This window comes from Peromyscus eremicus, chromosome 19, assembly GCF_949786415.1.
Source record: "Peromyscus eremicus chromosome 19, PerEre_H2_v1, whole genome shotgun sequence".
NCBI lineage: Eukaryota > Metazoa > Chordata > Mammalia > Rodentia > Cricetidae > Peromyscus > Peromyscus eremicus.
Window position 1 is genome coordinate 44,251,171 of NC_081435.1, and position 22,382 is coordinate 44,273,552.

Here is a 22,382-nt window from a genome sequence, read left to right on the forward strand (position 1 = left end):
ACTTCTAAGCTCAGACTTCAAGGTCCTGTTCAGCTAGGCTTGCTCATGCTCCTGGATTGAGACTGGAGAAAGTTCCAAAGAAGTACAGAGGTCCTTACTACCCAGCCCTAGTGTTAAAAACTCCCTGGTGGTGCCCAGGGAAGAACAGCCACAGAGTGACCTCAATGAGTCCAGCTCAGCTCTAGGAACAACAAATCGGTAGTTTAATTTATGAAGCCTGGCAGAGGCTTGTAACACAGGCAAGAGAAGAATGGGCCCTGGGCCTGTTTCACTGTCTGCAAAAACTCCACAAGAACAGATGGGGGTTTTCTCTGAAGCCTCTATTTTTAAACTTTCAGGATGATGATCTGAGTCATTTGGCCCTGTTTATTTCTAATCAGGACATCTGCCATTCATTTCCCCACACACACACTTCTCTCCCCCCCCTCTTTTTCCGCCCCCTCTCTCTCCCTCTTCTCTCTGTGTCCATTTATCTATCTTATTCCTGTATCTATCCTCTATGTTCAAAGTCACAGAATCCTACTTAATATTCTCCAGGCTATATCATTCTTTCTCTCAAACACAATTCCAGGTGTGAGATGAAACCTCGTGCTGAGTCAGCGTCCACACCTCCTGTTTAGTGAGGCCCTGCATGGCGCAGGAGGCATGGGAACATCTACTCATTGATCCAATGCTCTACACACCATAGGCTGATCATAGAACTTCCTTGTGTTTCTAAGATGAGCATCGGTCTAGAAAGCTCCTGGTATCATACAATGCACCAGAGGAACTTCTGAGTAGACAGACATCTGCCCAGGACTGTCCAGGATAGCCACACTGCAAGCAGAGAGCATGTCAGTCACGTGGGAACCAGCAATGTCTGCTGTTTCCCATCTGGTTTTACATCTGAAGACTCTTCTCCTTAGGAAGCTTCATAAAAGATCTGAGGAAGTTCCCAAGTGTCTTTGGGTTCTTGAAGGTTATACATACCCTCAAAACTCCATGGACCATTAGAAACGCATCTCATGTCATCCCGGCTAAGCTTGCCTGTGGTCTGGTTATTCCTTCCAAGACAAGCTTTCCACAGAAACACCTCCCTAGAGCCATCTGCAATGACTTTTGTGGACACCTAACCACTGAGGCACCTCCAAAGCCCAAACAATTGAAATTGACATGATTGGAACCCATTGGCATCACTGACCTCTTGACCTGCTGGGCTGACAGCAGAAACGTGGTTTCTGCCATGTCCTCACTAAAGATGGGTCCTGAACGTAATCAAGAAGAAACATCAGAAAGTCTAATTGAGGCTTTATACAAATTAGCTATCTAGAATGATTCGAAAGAGCCATGTCTATTGAAAGACAATAAAATGACTCCAAATTATTACAAGCTGGAAGTCAAGCCTACACACTTTAATGTAAACCCCAGATCGATTACAAATCAGGAACATTCATGAGAAAGTAGGGACATTTAATGAAGTCTATAAATTATGTAATAATATTATTGTGTCTGAGACACTTTTTAAATTTTTGATAGATCTGCTATGAATAAGTGAAAATGTTATCACTTGAGGAATCTGAATGAAAGATGAGGATTCTGCTTTTTCTAAGTCTGAAATGACTTAAGTCTTAAAAATGAGAAGTGAAAACTCATTTAATCATTAAGATTAGTAGGATGGGAGACGAACGAGGATCCTAAGGTTAGCCAAGTCACCTGTCATGCTCGGCTGGCCCGTGGCTGAGAACCCTAGCTAGTGATTCTCCACACTTCAGCATAGCTTGACTCCCCCCCCCCCCCGCCCATTAATGCTAGGCTCTTTGTTTTGATTATGTCAAAAATATCAGAGTATCGTTGATCACAATTCACTTTGATTTTACAATATAAAACACTCTGTAATACTTTTTGTTAAGAAAAACAAGGAAGGTCCAGGGAATAATCAGAAAAACAGAACTGACTTCCAAAGAGAGCCTTGAATCTTAGAATCAGTTAAGCAGACGCATCTAGAATGCTTGTTTCTAAAATGGCAATGAGCTATTCACACACTGAACCTATAGCACAAAGAATCCACGTGGAAACAGTGTTTGTACAAGCTCCTTGCTCAATTCTGAAACAAGCTGAGACATCACAAGGCACCTTTTGGGAAAGTACGGTCTAGAATCAGGATTTATTGGCCACTAGATGGCACCAGGACTTCAAAGATGGGACCGTCCTGATACCTGGTTTCATTATGTCACTCCTTGCCAGTTAGCCAACTTTTAGAAACATTTCACTTAGCTTTGACTTAGCAGGCTCTCCTTATACTTGTCTTGATTGTAACACACAGGGGTTTCCCAAGAGGGTCTCGGGGAAGAAGTCCTTTCAGCTACTTCTTAAGCCATTGGGCAAGGCCTTTCCCAGCCATGAGCAACAGGATAAGAATTTCACAGTGTCTAAATTTAATCATGTATACTTTCTATTTCTGCTTCCCCCCCCCCCGAACCCCCACTTCTAACACATACAATGATAACCATTTTTTTTCTTTCCTAAGTCCCACTGTCTTTAAGCGAATGTATTTGACAAGCTTCCTTAACTATTTAGTTCTTCCTTCTCATTTTCTGCAAATTAAATTTTATGTGGAAAGCAATCTTATCTAGAATGTTTCTGAGCCCCTGTGCTTGAAATCTATTCGAGGACACTGCATTTGTCTTTACATGTGTTTATTTTCAAAATGCGCATTGATCAGAAATGGCCAGAAAGCAAAGTGAGACCAAAACAAAAAAAAAAAAACTATTTCTTTCATTAATTAATCAGTCTGTGCTATTATAAGAAAATATCTGCAGATAGCTAACATATAAAGGATAGGATTGTTTTCTTACTATTCCAGGGGCTGCCAGCATTCCTTGTCCAGTTGGGGTCTTCTTCATGATGAAGCAGGAGTTTAAACAGACTAAGGCCTGTGTGAAGTCTCCTCTAGTTTAACAAGTGAGAAGTCACTGTGCTCTAACCAGACCTGAAGGCTCCACCTCCTAACAGTATCACATTAGCAACCCCTAGATTGTATAGGCAACACATTCAGACCACAGCAATTCTAGAAATATCTATCGGGCAAAAGCTGGAAGAGGGGCTGTCTAAGCAGAGGGCAGAGCAGGTATGCAGTCTAGGGACGAGGCTGGGATGTCACTGATCAGAAAGAAAGCCAATGGAAGTAGGCATGAGCCAAGTAAGTGTAGCTAGAGTTTTCCTGCCTGGCCCACAGTCAGGACAAATCTCTCTCACCCGCCAGTCCCATAGCTGCTCAGACCCAACCAAGTAAACACAGAGACTTATATTGGTTACAAACTCTATCGCCGTGGCAGGTTTCTTGCTAACTGTTCTTATATCTTAAATTAATCCACTTCTATAAATCTATACCTTGCCACATGGCTCGTGGATTACCGGCATCTTCACATGCGGCTTGTCATCCTGGTGGCTGGCAGTGTCTCTCCCACCCAGCTTCCTGTTCTCTCAATTCTCCTCTCTGTTAGTCCCGCCTATACTTCCTGCCTGGCCACTAGCCAATCAGTGATTTATTTATTGACCAATCAGCAACACATTTGACATACAGACCATCCCACAGCAAGTAAGGTTGTAGATGAGGGCAGGGATCTCATCAGGGCCAGAGGTTGCATTTCCATTTTAGTTTTAGCAATCCATGAAACCATCAGGCAACTTTAAGGAGAATAAAGTCAGACATGATGGTTACACCTGGAGACCCAGATACTCAGGAGGCTGAGAGAGCAAGATCCTTTGACCCCAAGAGTTCAAAACTGAGGACCACCCCACCAACACCAACACCATAATGTCTAAAATGTGAAAGCTAAAAAAGCTTGATGGATGGAGTGTAGCTCAGTGTAGAGTACCTGTCACGGGTTTAATCCCTAGCATGGGGTTGGGGGTAAAGGGCATGACTAATTTTGTTTTTAAGATCACCCTGTGTAGAACACATTCATGACAAACAGACCTGGATGCTTTTTGTCTAGCATCAGGGCAGTGGTGTTTAGAGACATGTTCTGAAGGCACAGCTGATAATGCCTGTTAATGATATGTGAGGACAGAGGCAATGAGAGACATCAGCATGGTCTACATTGCTCTGCCATCACCCAGGTGGATAAAGAAACACTGTGACAAGAAAGGTTACACACACACACACACACACACACACACACACACACACACACGAAAAGTTTTCAAGGAGATTTAAAAATTTGTTGGAGATTTAAATTTTTACTTTGGTCGCATTAATCTGAGATGTTTTATTTACTGGGATCAGTCACAGGAAATGACAGGGTTAGGGCATCACTGGAATATACGGTATTCGTCATAGGACTGGTAATAGACTTACACATTTGTAGAGCAAGCCTTGCTGGGCATGGTGATACACACCTCTAATCCCAACTCTCAGGAGGCAAATACTGGCTAATCTTGGTGAGTTCAAGGCCAGTCCGGTCTACATAGCAAGTTCCAGGCCAGCTAGAGCTACATAAAGAGCCCTTGTCTTAAAAAGCCAAAAAGTAAAGCAAGAGAACAAAATTTACCCCCAGAGATTCTGTATTTTTTTTTGTTGCTCTCTTCATAACGCTAAACTGGTTATGGGGGTGGAAAGGCTTAATTGTTAAAGTCAGTATTGACAAAATAAAATAATACTATTCCATATGGTTATTGTAAGGAGTAAATAAGAAAAATACAAAAAAAACTGGATGGTGCCTGGTAAAATAGGCAATAAACAAAATATGATTCCTCCATTTCCTCCCTTGGCAAAAGTAGACATGTTTACAGCCAAAGAAAGCCTTAATTGCCTGTGTCTGCATATCTCAAGTAAGATTTTTCCAGCAGGTGTTAATAGGTTTCCATGATCTCTATTAGTTAAGCCTGGGTTAATATAGGTGCCTCGCTTTATTATGTGTGACCTTCATCAAGGTCTCTCTAAGGAACAGAAACTTTATACAGGATTTCCCAACTTTTCACAGGTTAGAGGAGTTATCCACAGATTAGGGAAATACTGATTCGTCCCCAAGCCCATGTGCTACAAATGAAAAACTGGGGACAGTGGAGACAGAGTGACCTGAGCCACGTCCCATACAAACGAAGTGTTCTGATAACATGGTTTAGAGCACGTTGTTCTAGAAAATACCATCGTTATAATGCTACTTACTGCTTCAAATTTATTCCCACATTGCTCCATCCTTTTCCTCTGAGGAGCCCTTTTCTGCTTTCCTAAAAGCTGAGATGATGAGGTGTCTAGAGAGGGTTTCCATCAGATTAAGTGACAAGAGAGGGCCTTTAAGTTCCCTTTTATGTGTCTGGAATTGCAGCGTGGAATTAGGAACTTCCTAAGGAGGAATGACCTTGTTACACCTTCATAATGTCGAGCAGGAGGTAGAATTTCATATTTTTTTTCTCTAAAGATGATCACAACTGTTATTACATTTATGACCTCACCTCCAATCACATCTGTGACTTTGGATTTATCCACATCACGTGAAGCCTGAACTTTTATTTCTGTGGCTGATAAGAAAAGTAGTAAAATGAGAGTTAATATTTACCAAAGTTTTGCCCATAACTCCAAGTTTCCAAATCAGCAAAAAGTGTTTGCCGGTGATCAAAAGGACCTTGGACAGCCTCTCTTAAAAGCAATCAACTCTTGTTTTTCTTCTATTTCTTTCCTTAACAGTGAAGCTAAGCAGTGCAGAGAAACCATAGAGCTTGGCCAATGTCTTTCCCTCATCACCATTTTCAGAAAAGAAAACTGAACTGCATGGTTACTAAGACCTCAGAATGTCTGAGGGTGCTTACAGGTCGGGCATGAGGCAGAAACTGAAGCTGTGTGATCTTACACTGATGGTGTGTTTGTCATGCTAATGGTGTGTTACCTATTTACTGCAGAAGAGCTGGGTCCCAGAGAACAGTGTTTGGGGAACAGTCCTGAGGAGAGAGATGCTGAGCCCTGTCCTGAATCTTGTTGAGAAACCTCAAGTGGAGTGCAGGGAGAGAAAGGTGGTGGGGATGTGGTCCCAACATATTGGGGACATGAGGATGAGAGTTCTGGTCTACCACCTTTGACTTTGAGACTGTTCACAGATGTCATAATCCTGAGCCTAATGTCACCCTTCACTGTCAATACATTGGCTCTGCAATGAATCTGTCTATCATTCCATGAAGACTCTGGGGCACTCTTGATTCTGCCTGATGCAAATGCTGCATCAGATTTAACTTAATTTGCTTCAAACACTTGATATTCACACTGTGATTGTCCCTGGGAGAAGCTATTCCCAGTTTATCCCATTCGTAGCATGAATAACGGTCAGCAGCAGTTATCCATGGCTGTCTAACACATCATCTTAAAGCGTAAATGTTGAACATGCTTTATTACTTTTTCATGAGCCTACAGGTTAGCAGAAGTATTGGAAATCCAGGTCAAGTAGATTTGGGCCAGGCTCATTCATGTGACTGTGTTGAGATAGCCCACGAGCTGGGAGGTGAGTGGTCTACCATAGATGGAATGACCCGGGTCAGCTCAGGTGGTCTCTCAAAAAGGATGCCTGTAATTCAGGCATGTTACTATGAAAACCACAGAGAAAAAGCACTCAGATTACTTATTAGCTAAGCTTCCAGCTGTCACAACTTCATATCTGCCATATTCTACTAGCCAAAGCAAATCACATGCCCAAGTTAAAGTGGTCAGAAGTTACAAAGAGTCATGTACAGGGACACAGAGGTTATTAATTTAAATCAGATGTTCTCAACCTGTAGGTCATGACCCCTTTGAGGGTTGAACAACCCTTTCATAGGGGTCACCTAAGACCATCGGAAAACAGATGTCTACATCACAATTTGTAACAGTAGCAAAATTACAGTTATAAAATGGCAATGAAAATAATTTTATGGTGGAAGGGTCACTGCAACATGAGGAGCTGTATTGAAGGGTTGCAGCATTAAGAAGGTTGAGAACCATTGATTTAAACAGAGCCATGGCGGCCACATTCTCTAGTTGCCATGATAGTCTGCCTAGCCTCAGGCACAAGGCAATGGAGCCAATTGACCATGGACTGAAATCTCTCACGCCATTAGCCAAAATGAATCATTTTCCCTTTTAAGTGGTTTTTCTCAGGTGTCACGGTAGCAGGAAGCTGATGAACACAGGCAGTAGAGCCTCTAATCTTTCCCAGCATCTCAGACAAGTTCTCATCAAAGAGGAGGAAAGAGGGTGGAGACCAGAGAGTAAAAGTCATTGATGGTCCTAATAGTCTTGTTCATGGGAACTTCTGGTTCCATCTCGCCTTAAACTCAAACATGCTGTGCTCTTCTGTTTGAACGTCTTTATCTTAGAACTTCTTGTGCAAATAAATCATCTTCCCATGCACCCTTTGTTCTGCAGTGATCCTACATTAAGTGCATAAAACACGTTCAAACATTTGAGTTCAACAACTGAGATTTTGTTTGACACAGCAGAAAAAAAATGCTGGTAGAATCCGTCTTTATTCTAACTAATAAGCAGTGTTAGTGTCAGCCTTGTTGACACGATGGAACCACTTACAGAGAATAGAAAAAAACAGCTCCCATGAATCCCTTCCTCCCGTGGCAGGTTTTGTTACTCAGTGAATATTTCCAGACTCTCCACAGTGAGGGACAAACCACGGCGAACCTGGCACTGGACACATGCAGCAAAAACACGTTCCATTCTGATTACAGAAATTCCAGTAAACATGGGTGATAAAATCTAATAGTGAGCATCCAGCTTAAATGGGGGAGGCTTGATTTATATAATATATAGTCCTGTACTTGGATAAACTGAGGATTCTAGTGGAAACCTTCAAGTTGCATATGCTCACTGCCTTCCAGTGAGAAAGGATACATCAGGACTGGTGTAGGACATAGTAATGTAACCCTCACTTGTCCTTAATCCCATCTCCCACTGCTCATCTCCTTCCCCTCAAATAGTCCCCCTAGGCTTTCATAATGAGTATGTGTTTGTTTATATTGTGTATGTGCACATGCATTTAAACCTAGATTCCTTGTGTGAAAGAAAACGTAATTGTCTTTCTCAGTTTTTCTCATTTCACTTAACATGATTTCCAGTTCCACCCATTTTCCTGAAAATGCTACTACTTTAAGACTTCTTTAAGACTAAATAAAGCACCTTGTGTATATCTACCACATTCTCCTTATTCATCATCTCATTGGGCATCTAGCTTCTCTATCTGGGCTCTTGTAATAACACTACAATAAACACGAGTGTGCAAGTCTCCCTACAGTCTGCTGATGTAGAGCCTTCCGGTCTATGCTAAAGCGTGGCATATCGGGATTGTATGGGAGCTCTATTTTTAGTTTTGAGGAACCTCCCTAGCTAATCTCCACAGTGGCTGCACAGATTTCCTGTGGTCACCTTCAGAGCCACAGGTGGACTTTCGGGTGTGGCTGATCCCATCCTCCTGAGAAGCCTCTGAAAGAGAAACCAGAGGCTTGGCTGACAGGGCTGCCATTGGCCAGGTGGAGCATAAACTCAAAGTTCCTTCCTGGTACTCTCCAGAGTTTCTTGGATCAGCTGGCTTCTGGAGATGAAGGGAACACAGCAGCCCCTGTCACTAAAGAGGAGCATCCAGCAAACACTACAAGCTCAGCTCATGCCCTGGAAGAATTGGCTGTCCTCGAGAGATGTGAAACCAGAGGACCTGGACATGGAATTGTAAGTGACAGGTCTCAGACCTGGAAAAGCAAACCGTAGAGAGTGGCGTGCAGATGCTTTGCTATGTGAAAGGTCTTTTTTCTCTGCGTGGAGGAGGTCTTCGGTTGCTCCTTGAGGTGCTTTCCTTGCTTATCTTTAGAGCCTTGAGCAAAAGTGAGCATGGTGTAGACTTGAATGTACTCAGGGACTTCTAAAAATGAGTATACATTCATTGCATAGCAAGCAGACTTAGGCGAGTTTCTTGTGTACTTCAAGTTGAAGAACTCAGACAGAGAAGGCAGGTGAATGATGCAGAGCATGAAAGGTGTGGCTGCAGCCTAAGACTCAGTGTGCTCGGGAGAGCGCTCTATTTCCTTCTTCAGTGCATCAGCTCTACAGGATTTAGCTTAAAGTGCCTTTTAATCCATAAAGATGGGTTTGATTTTAGGTTGTTTCTTGAGTCCCTTTTAATGAGGGGATGGAGACGCCGCTTAGCTATTAAGAGCATGTACTACTCCCACAGAGGATCTGAGTTCAGTTCTCAGCACAATGCCTCTGGCCTTATGTGCATAGATACACACACACACACACACACACACACACACACACACACACCACATACACACACACACCACATACACACACACACACACACACACACACACACACGACATACACACACTACACACACACACACACTACACACATACACACACCACACACACCACACACATCACATACACACACACACCCCACATACACACACCATACACACACACACACACACACACACACACACACACCACACATACCACACATACACACACACACACACACACACACACACACGGGGGTGGGGGAAGGAGAGGGAAAGAGAGAGAATCAAAAAATAATTTCAATTTTTTTTTTAAGCAGGAGCTATGGGTCAGGCTTTTGGTTTTGGGAATTTTCCTTTGTTTTCTAGTTTAAGTTTTATCAAATTATTAGCAGCTAGGTAGAGGTACATTTTAATTCTTTATTATTCCACCTACAATTTCTTTTTAAATCCCTCAAAGATGTCCATCTTCAAACAGTAAAGATTTTTCTTGGAGGGTTATGGGAGCAGCTAACTGCCCAGAAATAGGCCAATAAAGAGAACAAGTCCAGATATACATGACAAGGCGCCGCCATGGTCACAGGCAACATTGTGAAGACAATACTGCCTGTGAGGGATGATGGGAACGGAAAGCATATTATAAAGTGTAATGGCTTAGGAGAACAGGGGCTGTATTTCCTTTTGAAGAGGCCCTATGAAACAACGGGAGGATGCTGGGCTTCTGATCCCACAGACATGCATTTGAATCATTGCTCTGCATCCATTTACTTCAAACGTAATAGCGAACTCACCAATTCTGAATATGTTTCTATTTATGTTGCTGAGAAGAATTAGTGGCCCGGGAATACACAATAACTAATATATGCAGCTTATTAATCCAAGGTGGAAATAGTCTTCTCAGTCAAAGTGCATGGACAAACACAACAAGAAGCGGGTGTTCTACCTCATGACACACTCGGAATTAACACCGAGGGATTAAGACTTTCCACTCACAGGTGAACTAAAACTATTAAATTATATGTAGGAGAAATACAGCAGTTCAGTCGGATCCCAAAGCAGCTGCAGTGGCTCACTGCTGTGTTGAAGGCTTCTGGAAACATGGCCTCTGGTGTGACTGTCCCTGATGATGTCATCAAGGTGTTCAATGACATGAACGTACACAAGTCCTCAACACCAGAAATGAACACAAGAAGAAGGCGCGGCTCTTCTGCCTGAGTGAGGACAAGAAGAACACAATCCTGAAGGAGGGCAAGGAGATCCTGGGGATCTGTGGGAGATGTGGGGGCAGACTGTGGAAGACCCTACACCACTTTTGTCAAGATGCTACCAGACAAGGACCGCCACTATGCTCTCTATGGTGCAGTCAAGAACAAGATGGAGGACCTGGTGTTCATCTTCTAGGCCCCGGACAGTACACCCCTTAAGAGCAAAATGCCAGCTTTGAGGATGCTATCCAGAAGAATCTGACAGTGATCAAGTATGAATCACAAGTAAACTGCTAAGAGGTGGTCAAATACTGCCGCACCCTGGCAAAATAACTAAGTGGGGGCTGTCATCTCCCTGGAGGGCAAGGCTTTGTGAGCCGCCTCCAGTCTCCTGCCTGGAGCATCTGGCAGCCCCAGACCTGCTCTTGGGTGTTGCACACTGCCCCTTTCCTACCAGATGGGAGGGGCTGGAGGGATCCCAACAGGGGGAGGGCAATCCCTTCATCCCGGTTGTCAAATGTCCCCACCCCCATCCCCTGGACCGTCCTCCCCACTCAGTCCCTGGTGGTTCGTGCCTTCCAAAACTGCTTTTTTTGATCTTCTGATTCCTCTTGGGTTGTTGCAGACCAAGTCCCTTCCCAGACACCCAGTTTGGGGAGAGTCTGTATTTTTTTTTTTTTAATGACATCCCTACTCCTCATCCCGCCCCCATGCCATGCTGCCAACTTCTAACCACAATAGTGACTCTGTGCTGGTCTGTTTAGTTCTGTGCGTAAGTGATATGTGGAAATGATCCTCCCTGAGCCAGCTAGTTGCCCATCCCTTCCCCTCGATTTTGGCCACTCATGAAAGCAGGACCAGTAAGGAACCTTCAATTTAGATAGATTAGATAGATAGATAGATAGATAGATAGATAGATAGATAGATAAAAGGCTAACTAACAGAAGGGAGATGGAGGAGGAGGAAGAAGAAATACAGCAACAAACCAAATAGAACAAAAAGATCAAACAGTACACATTGATGGGTTGCAGCTGAAGGGAGTTAATCTCCCATGAGTCACAACGAGGAGCGCCGTCATGTAGAAAGCCTCCGGTTACGGAGTCAGAAATGAAGGGAGCCTGGAGCAGTGTTCATCTTGCTACTGATTATTCCTGGAGGGGTCATCATCCCCTCCAAACAGAGACAAAATATCTATAACAAGAGCTATTTTAACTAGACTCTTTGTAAGGTCCATATTAGTCCCCAAATCTTATAATCAACTTCCACAACCTGGGGGGACCAGCCTCCAGCAATGCAGGGCTCAAAGGGAAATCCACAGAGTTGATGTACTGTGACTTTTTTGTCTAAGAGAGTAAAGGGAAAAGATACACACTCTCTTGATGGTTTCCTTCAGGCCTTTTCTTTATTCTTCTTTTGCATTCTCTTCCTGTATTTTGTCTACAGCTTGTACACCCCTGACAAAATTTTTCAGGCAATATAGAAATTACAATGTGGTTCCATTCTATTATTCAAGTGAATGATTATAATTAATACAGGTAAAAACGAGTTTTTCATCTCCCTTACATGATTAAAACAAAGTCATCCCAAGAACCCACAGACATTTATGTCTAAATAACTTGTTACAGATTAACAGCGTGTGAGCAAACAGGGGGTATTTTCCTCAGCCATTTCTTTTCCTGGCAGGCTGCACATGGCGGTTACAAAGGAAGAATCAATCACTTTATTATTTATCTTGAAAGGTAATCTTATAAGGAATCTTAAAGGAATAGCAAATCTAAACTTTTATACATGAAAACCAGTCAGCTCTACTTTAAATTACATCATCAATAGTTTTTTCTATCAGGAGATGGAGGGCAAAAATGGGTGCAAGGAATTAATCATCATCTTTGATCATCAACCAATCCTAGCAAGAAAGGCATGTCAGCTAATGATAACTGGGCTGCTTTGTTCTTGTTCCCTGACCTTAAAGAGTTCCTCACTCAACTATGTGCCTTTCTAAAACTTTAGATTGTTTTCTTGGGTTTTTCACCTCAAAGCGATTTAACAAAAATATCTTAGTCTAACTTTAAGTTACTTTCAAAGCTTTGTTTCAGCTGTGATGCACTCTGAAACCTGTGAACACATCTCACAACATTAAGATTAAAAAAAAAAATTAAACTAGCTGGCTACTGGGACTCAACTGTTTTTCTTAATCATTAATCTAAGCCACAGTCTATATGGTTCCTCAGTAGAAACTCATGTGTTCTAGCTATGTGACACTTCTTTGTTTTATTTTTAACCATCAAAACTTTATTTAAACTAACATTATTATTATCAATTAGACAGTACAGCTTAGGAAGAGATCATCTTCATAATAATCCACAGGTTAAAATGACCAATAGTACGGGATGTTTCCGTGAGATAAACACACCACATTACAGGCAGTGGGGATCTCCCCACACCCATTCACACCATGCCAGATACCAGAGAAAGATGGCAGCAGCAAACATGTAAAGGCACAGCAGAAGCAAAAGACATTCTGGAGTCTGTGGAGCCTTGTCTATAGGAGAGTCACTCATCAGGGACTTGCCTCCTGGTGGGCTGACACCCTGAAGTCAACTGCTATCCCTTCTGACAAGGCCACCATCAATCAACATCAATCAAAACCATCATGGCCGGTGGTGAATGCAAACCTGTGTCCTGAGGTTGTCCAACGATACTGTTAATGTTATCTCAACTGCCCTTGGCCTCTGGGAAGGAAGGAGCCAGGAAGACATATATTTTATTACTCCCTCTGATAAGGGCTCTCAAAAGTGATAAACATATTTAGTCATGTTGGACGTACTTCCAGGACTACCAAACTACTTGTGATGATACTACAAGAATGAACTGTACTTTTCTCAAGAAATATGGGGTACTTTTATGTTTTATGTATTTTCAGAATAATAAATAATCATTTATTGTATGAATAATACCACCAAACTATTAACTTGAAAATTGTAAGTTCTATGTTATAATGTATTTTATTCTAATAATATCACCAAAAATGTCCCTACGGAGGCACAGATAACCATAGTATCTCCAGAAATAATTACCAACTTATATGTAGCCAAAGGCAGAGTATGAAATAGCTGCTATGCAGTATGTCAGCTGATAATGCTAATTAAATCAGAGGAAATGGGCTACTTAAATCTAGTGTCCTGGGGGCAGATGGAGGTGCTTCATACAGCACCCAGGCTTGAATGTCAAAGTGTCTGTCTCAAGATGAGCGAATCAGCTCACGCAGACTCACAAGACTGACTGTCACCAAGCCATGAGGGCATCATGTTGGGATCATCCACAGTGGGCAAATTTACACGATAGAAATCATCCAACACAACATTAGAGCTTTGTTTTCTGGAAAGCCAGATTATTAACATAACATTGTTATATATGAAATGTGTCAGTCAGTCACCACAACAGAATGCTAAAAATGAATGGCATGCGTGTGTGTGTGTGTGTGTGTGTGTGTGTGTGTGTGTGTGTGTGTGTATGTGTGTTTGGTGTGTGTGTGTATGTGTGTTTGGTGTGTGTGTATGTGTGGTATGTGTGTGTTGTATGAATATGTGGGGGATTGTTAGAGGTCAGCTTTGGGGATCTTATCCTGTCACTTTCCACCTTATCTTTTGATACAGTGTCTCAAAGCTCACAGCTTTGACCAGCCTGCTTGGCTATCCAGCTCACTTCGGTCCCACCCCTCACTCCCAGGCATTAGAGTTACAGGCACATGACGCCACGTCTGTTACATGGGTACTGGGGATCATGGAGCATCTAGGGGTGCGGGAACAGGTTCATTTTCCTTGCCAATGAAAAGGCAGGCAGCAAGTGTTCCCAGAAAACTGGGAGAGTCCCAGCAGAGCCATCTTGGGAAGTCAGGGATCCCACTTGAGGTTTTCAGTCTCCTCTATAAAAGAATTTAAGAATGGGTACAAACAGAAGCTCAAGGACAAAGAGTGAACTCAAATGGACGATTGAGGATAATGTATTAAAGTTAAAAAGGAAAGCCCCAGGACATGCAAGCCATGGAGAAGAGAAGGAACAAACGCCACGTCACTTGAGCTAAGCCATCGTGGAGGTGGTCACCCCTGGCAGCAGGCAGCTACACTGTGGAGTGAGGAGCTTTAGAGAGAGAGTGAGGAAGCCATAGCATCAGTTAGGTATTTCAAAGGCAACCCTTCTGTGGGCTGAACTTTTCAGTCAGCTACAGCCAAGAGTCTCCTAAAGAACTCACCCAGGACAGGCACACGGTGTGAGTAGTATCTGCCTTCCGACAGGGCCTCAGCCAACCTGAAATGGCGTGAGAATGGGGTCAGCTAGAACCCTCAGCCTTCTGATCGTTCCCCTTTTGAATGTCACTTAATCCTTTTCAAACGTCTCTGTGGCTGCAGCACCACAGCTGAGAAACTTAGAAACGGTGGATTTCTTGTGGGTCCGCTATCTGCTGTCAGTGTGAACCAGCCAAATGAACAAAATGCCAGATGGACAGCGCCCTGTGTTGACGTGGAAGAGTAAGATCTGGAACGTCCCTATCTTGTGAATGGGAGAACGGATCAGTCCATTTTGGGTCCCAGGCAGCAGCTTTTTAAACATGACACCTCTATTCGCCACATGGCCCCGTGATCATGTTCTAAGGAATTTACTGTTGTGCCTGACACACACAGGAACTGCGACGCTCTGACAGTGATGAGAACCACTTTGAACCCACACTCACCCCTTTCCCTCAGGCTCCCATAGAAGATATTACGTGAGGTGGAAGACACGTCCATCTCAGCAGGAGAGCGGCCTCATTACCAGAGTGGACTGCAGGGGAGGCCTCGTGCATCTCTGGCATTGTGAAATGAGAGTGGAACCATGATCCAGAGGTGCGGGCTCTGAGCAGTGGGCCTTGCAAAGATGTTGAGTGGAAAAAGAGGAGAAAGAGGCGGGGAGGAGAGGAAGAGAAACAAGAAGGAAGGGGGAGGGAGAAGAAGGATCCTTTTTTATAGTTTTTATCTTTGTTTGTTTGTTTCTGTTGGGAGGGGTGTGTGTACACTGCTCACTGGATGTAGACATCAGAAGTTGCCAGAATCGCTTCTCTGTTTCTAGGGATTGAACGCTCATCGTCAGGTTTGGTCTCAAGCTTTTTTTATCCACGAAGCCGTCTCACCAGCCCCAAATCAACAACCGTAATGTAACATATAAATGTAGCAACGATAGCTGAGAACAATGGAAATATTTGCCCAGGCAGTGGCTGGACTAGGATAGGAAAATGGGTTTTCAAATTTCTCTGTCTTCTGTGGCAAAGTCCAAATACATGCACAAAGGAAAGGTTGCCTCAAGTGTGCTCTGTTTGCTCCAGTCGGAAGATTAATTTTTCTAATCTTTCTGGAGGCAAAACTCCTCTCGTTGTCACGACCTCTACAGAGAGTTATATAATTATATAATGTCAAGGGCAATGTCTGTCTTTTCCTTCATCCTCATCTCCAATCTTCGTCATAGAAACCATAGAACAGAAAATTTCGAAGACACTGGAGGAGACTTTATATGAAATGCAGCCAGTGAGTTAGCCTGGAACACTACAAGCTACTTGATGGAACCATTACCATAAGTGGGGACACTTGGAGGCCCCAGAGTCTTAACGTTGCTTGTGGGATTGGGCACACAGATACCATCACAGTGAGAAAAGAAACCACACGTTTTAATTGTACTATGAATGATTCCACTCAAAATTAGTGAAAACATGGCCAGCTCAAAACTCACAATTTGAGGCTGGAGAAGATGGCCCTATGGGTTAAAAGCACACACTGCTGAATTTGCAGAGAATCCTAGTTTGGCTCCCAGCACTCACATTGGGTGGCTCACCACTGCCTGTAACTCCAGTTCCAGAGAATTGAATACCCTCTTCTGGCCTCTGTGAACACCTACACTCACACACACCACACAGACCTAGGAACATGCACATAACTGAAAATAAACCTTTTTAAAAATCATAATCTTCCCTGTCATCCATAGTATTGTTCTGATTCCATCTGTGTACAGACTGCATACTCAAACCTTCCATGCCCAAACGGCAGTAACATGAGCTTAGAGCATACAAGTTAATGCCATTCATAGCAGCCTAGACACAGTCTACAAATCTTTCCAACTCTGCTTCATCACAGAGGAAACACTCACTTATAAATAGAATTTTATATTCCATGCCTCTGGGAAGCTGGTTTGAGACTCTTTGTCTGGTGTTTTCAGTTTGATCGTATGTCTTGATATCCAAACTCCACACTTCTAGAAAATATGAGGGGAGAGGAAAGAGGAGGAAGGAAAGACTGTACAGTCATAAAGACCCCACCTCAAATCTAGCCTAGCACCAGAAGGTGTATTACGTCTTCAGACATGGACTTCAGTTCACTTGGGCTCAAGTAAACAAGATTAGCATCATTGCACAATGCCGAGTTATTGGAACTATGGACCTTGTTTGATTGAAGAATAAAAAAATAATCTAGAGTCAAATTTTACTCTGTGGTGTTTACACAAAGAGATTAAAAAGACTTTGAACATCATCTTGGCCAAGAATTTTAAACTGAAATGCAGATTGTGAGAATGCGCAAAAGAAAGCAGGCAGAGGGGCAATAAAAGTCGGAGGCTAGTGGAGAGCTTTGCCAACGGACAGATATTTTGTTAATTGACTATTAGGAAAGCCTTCCTAGGAAAAGCTATGCCCATCACACTGACACCAGAATTTTCTCCCCCAGAGACACTTTATTCTGAGTTAAGCATTGCTTCTGGCTAAAAGCCATACCTGCAGGAGAGAAACAACATCCTGAACTTTGTTGCTTGTTAACATCTGAGCTGAGCAGACTTTTCCTAACAAAGTTAGAGACTAGCTTGCTGGTGGCTGCTTCTTTAAGAGATCCGGTGACCGGTATCGTGCAACACTTTAGTATAACTTAGCTTTTATGCCGTGTCTTTGCAAGGTGATTTCCCACACAATGGAAATACCAAGGCAAGGGAACAAAAGAGAGGCATAGACTCCACCTCACCAGGAAGCACAGGGGCAGCTTGGTCCAAGATACCACGGGAGTCTCAGCGCAGGACACTAGTGTGGCCACCAGTCAGTTTTCCCAGCGATGACTGATTCCTAGGAGTCATGACATTCAGGCTTAAAAGGAGAAAAATCCCAGGCAGACAAAGATCATCAGGTCACCCTACTGGGTACCAGGAAAGTTCCACTGAAAGACATACTTTGTCTCATCCCCAGAGTATGCTTGGAGGCAGTGGTACAGTCAGCAAACCCCGCCCTGCCTGGTTATCAGCAGAGTGATAATGTGGCCAAGGCTGAAGGTTTGATTTCCCAGGAATCTCTGCTCCCTTCCGCATTCCGAATCTGTACTTCTCCCAGTGTCTCTGGTCAATGACAAAAGCCCAGGCTCCTTCGGCACAAACTGTAGAACCACTGGTGGGAAGACATTGATGTTTTCCATCACATGAGCATCAAGCGGTTGAATATTATCACACAAAGAAATTTCCTTTCTGGACTTCCTGGGTTTGGGTACAATGTATATTGGCTCATGCTTAGTTACAAATTCCCATGACATGTTCTTCCATGTCCTTATCGTCTAAGTTCATGAGGCAGAGAGATTGACACCAAACACAGTAGGGTGGGGACCATTTGAGCTGCCCAGTCAGCCAGTGACGGAGACGAGGCTCAAACTCTTGCTTCTTAAGTGTCTTTGATGTTAACGGTTGTGTTAAAGGTTGTGGCCAGCTGTAACTCAGCAGAATGTACGGCCAGAGTTCTTGGACTCGCTTGACTGTGCCTTATCCATATCCATCAGAAGTCCAGAAGCCTTCAGGTTCTGAGGACCAAGGCTTGCACAGCTTTAAGCATCCTGGGCGTAATGGTGAGGATTATTTCCTGTATGTGTGGGGAAAGAGCACATCCACATTCCTCACCCTGCCCAGCAGGCTCAGGCGGTTAGCAAGGGCATCCTGTTTTTAATGTCTACCTGTCACCTGCTCTGCTCCTCCGTGGTTTGGTTTAATTGTTTATTCTTCCCTAGGTTTTTCTGCCTAAGTCCACAGATTCAGGAATGTTCATATTAATAAAGTGAGAGCTGAACTCCCGAAACACATTTGTTTCTCTTTCAGAGCAAACGTCAGTAGTATGAGAACCGTGCTGTGTCATACCGATACGTTACTCATTAACTAAGAAAAAAAAAAATTGCCTGGGCTAGATCAGAGTAGGGTAGGAGCTTCCTGCAAGGCAGGAGCTGTGACTGCTGCTGGAATACGACAATTTCCACTTTATTTGAGAGCTCTAGTGATGAGCTTCTGAGCTGACTTCTTGAAGTGCTGGAGGCCAAGAGCACAATGAGGAAGAAAAGACTTTCCTCCAGCGACAATGTGTTCAAGTTCGAGACTCCCAGTAGCGCGAAGACCACTCCCGAGGCCCTAAACAGCTCCTCTGACAGCCCCAGCTTTCTGCTTCTCGGGTAAGTACAACCCTGCCCTGGCCATCCAGGAGGCCACCCAGGCCACCTCCGGCCACCCAGCAGATGGCCCTTGGAGAGCTCCAACCTCATTCGGTAGAGAAACACTGGCCAGAGACTTCTTAGGCCAGGCACCCTGCCGGGTGGAATTGGAAGGGTGTCGGGAGAGGGGATATGCGCAGAGACAGGAAAAAATGAAATAAAATGAATAAAAACAACAAGTATTGCCGCCACTCAGCCCAGTCTTTCATGTCTTCTTCCATATCAGATAACTGGACACTGGGAATTTCCTCATTCTTGACTTGCTCTTAGGTTTTCAGGAAGTGGAGTTAGACAATCAAACCAGAAATCTGGCTTATTTTAAAATGTTATTAAGTAGCAGTTCTTAAGACATTCAGACAATTGTCTTCTTTTTTGCCTTTCTAATTAAATACTGAATATTGCTATGTGCTCAGGTTCAGTTCTCTACTGTACGGTGACTTATAGAACTTTTGACCACAGTTAGGACATAGCCCCTTTGATCTCTGTTACTATCAATGCGCTGCTCTGATATGGTGTAATTACATATTACTAATGAAAACTCAATTCCTTATTAATATAGTCTCAATAATTCTTATGTAAGTTTTCATGTTAGCTTAATTTTCCCACCCATTATTTAGTGGCTAGTCGAGTGACTGAAAATGTAAAACTCTAGACTGGAGAGATGGCTCAGCAGTTAAGAGCACTGGCTGCTCTTGCAGAGATCCTGGGTTCAAATTCCAGAACCTGCATGGTGGCTCATGATTGTCTATAACTCCAGTGCCAGGTGCTCTGATAACCTCTTCTGTCCTTCTTGGGCATTGCACACATGTGGTACAAAGATATCCATGCAGGCAAAACACTCATACACAGAAAAGGAAATTAAATACATCTTTTTAAAAAATAAATGTAAAATCCCTGCAGCGTATGTTCGTGTTTTGTTGAGTTTCAATTGACTCTCAAAGGTGTTGTCTTAGCCAACCTCTTAAACAGCCATGCAAGCTCTTCTCTGGTGTGCAAAAATAATAAGGAAAAAATAAGGTGCACTAGCAAACAAAAATACATTACTAGGTGTGATTTAAGTAAATATAATAAACACAATTCTTAGTAAGTAAATGGAATAAAAAGAAAAGGGGAAATGGCTGGGCACTTAAGAGTACTTGCTGCTCTTGCAGGAGACAGGTGGTCTGTTCCCAGTACCCATGTCTAGTGGTTCACAACCACGTGTAATTCCAGTTCTAGGGACTCTGATGCCTTCTTCTGCTGTCCATAGACACTGGAGTCATGTACACACACACACACACACACACACACACACACACACACACACACACACAATTTAAAAATAAAATCCTTACAAAAAGAAAAGGCTGCTGAAATCTAAGCGTTCACATCTTTCTAAAAGAATCCAGATCTATGTTGCCTACATAATATTTAACATCAGCCCTCCATCTTAGCATTGATGCGTGCTACTTTTAAATGTGTACTGGAAACAATCTAAAAATACATTAACATACCTCTGAATAGTACGAATTGAGGGACCTTTAATCTAGTTGAATCATCCTGGTATGTTACATATAAAATTACTGAAAGTACTTGAACAAATGTTTGGGCACACGTTGGTTAAATTTTTCAGATATAAAATAAGAACAAGAAAACATGTCTTCTATATTCTAAATACATCGGGAACTTCTGTAGCTTCTATGTTCTAAATATATATTGGGAATTTCTGTAGCTGTGGCTGTTTGGTTTCCTGTTACCCTTCCCATGAACTGGAGCTGATAAAGCTGATTCTCAGATCAGCAAACTACCTTAAATAGAAGCAGATAGAATCCACACACTATTTTTATTCAAGCATGCAATTCAGCCAAAGTTGATTGAGTAACTGTTGTATGCCAGGCTGTATGGAGGGGATACAATCATGGGCAAGAGAAGGCTAATCCCTGGCTTCTTGGAGATGATGTTTAATGTTGGAGGCCTGGAAAAAAAAAACACAAATAGATGCATGCGTGCATGCATACATAAATGCATAATTTAAAATCAGTATTTTTAATAGGAAACAAGTCAAAGCCAAGAGAGAGAATAAGGAAGGAAAACTAACTTAAGTGAAATGGTAAAGGACTCCCCTAGGAAATGATATTGAACCCAATGGAAAGAGCCAGCCATGAACAGTATGGAAAGAAGCATGTTCCAGGGATAAAGCAGATTGTGTTGGCTAGTTTTATGTCAGTTTGACACAGGCTGGAGTCATCTGAGAGGAGGGAGCCTCAATTAAGAAAATGCCTCCATAAAATCCATAAAATCGGCCTGTAGCCATTTTCTTTTTTGTTTGTTGCGGGGGGGGGGGGGAGGGTTGGTTTTTCTAGACAGGGTTTCTTTGTGTAGTTTTGGTACCTGTCCTGGACCTGACTCTGTAGACCAGGCTGGCCTCGAACTCACAGGGATCCAGCAGGCTCTGCCTCCCGAGTGCTGGGATTAAAGGCATGTGCCACCACAGCCTGGAGAGCATTTTCTTAATTAATGATGGATGCAAAGAGTACCCAGCCCATTGTGGGTGGTGCCACCCCAGACCTGTGGTCCTGGATTCTATTAAAAAAAAAAATCAGGCTGAGCAAGCCATGTGGAGCAAGCCAGTAAGCAGCATCCTCCATAGCCTCAGCATCAGCTCCTGCCTCCAGGTTCCTGCCCTGTTTGGGTTCCTGCCCTCACTGCTTTTGGTGGTGAACTGTTATATGGAAGCGTCTATGAAATAAGCCCTTTCCTCCCCAAGTTGCTTTTGGTCATGGTGTTTCATCACAGAAAGAGTAACCCTAACTAAGACAGAAATCTTGAGGAATCTGGAGAGAGAGGTCCATGACAGGATCAGAAAGGGGAGGATGAAGGTTGGCATCCTATTCAATGTATGACAAAACATCCTGAGGGTCGGGGAGGAGAGTATGATGTGATCTCACTTTAGATATGCACTCCGCATCCCAGAATGTTATTTCCAGGGTCATTTCTCATACAAAGAAAGCATCATTAGGCTCATGTCTCCTGGTGTGCTGTGCCTTAGCACCACAGGGGTACACACCTAGGAGAGGCATTTGCTCATTATAGATCATGGACACTATTAACTTTGCCCATCGATGCCTAATTCTTTTCCAACTTACTGTGTTGGTTACACTAAACCGCCAGAATAGTGCTCAAGGGCGTGTGAATTGCCTTCATTTGACATTTTCCCCTTTGGAAGGTAAGAAATGGAATCCTGGCGCAACTTTCACATGCTTTCCTCACTAACAAAAGGAGCATCATTTCAGCATGGCTGCCATGTTTAAATTCCACTTCTTTGATGGATTCACTATCTTTTTCTTCTTGTTGACAGTTTATAAATACTCCGGATGGTAATTTTTTTTTGCCAGTTGCAGGTTTTGTTACATTTTTGTTTC

The 22,382-nt window shown here is 43.1% G+C and overlaps 1 protein-coding gene and 1 pseudogene across 1 annotated transcript in view; both read left to right on the plus strand.

Moving 5' to 3' along the window:
• The first annotated feature begins 10,352 nt into the window (after positions 1–10,352).
• LOC131895609 (cofilin-1-like) lies at positions 10,353–10,835 on the plus strand (annotated as a pseudogene).
• Positions 10,836–18,716: 7,881 nt separating this feature from the next.
• Gramd2b (GRAM domain containing 2B) overlaps positions 18,717–22,382 on the plus strand; it is a 100,220-nt gene continuing 96,554 nt past the window's right edge. Inside the window, exon 1 of the mRNA XM_059246103.1 lies at positions 18,717–18,942. Within this exon, the coding sequence (XP_059102086.1) occupies positions 18,821–18,942 (122 nt within the window). The 5' untranslated portion in view covers positions 18,717–18,820. The remainder of the gene's footprint in view (positions 18,943–22,382) is intronic.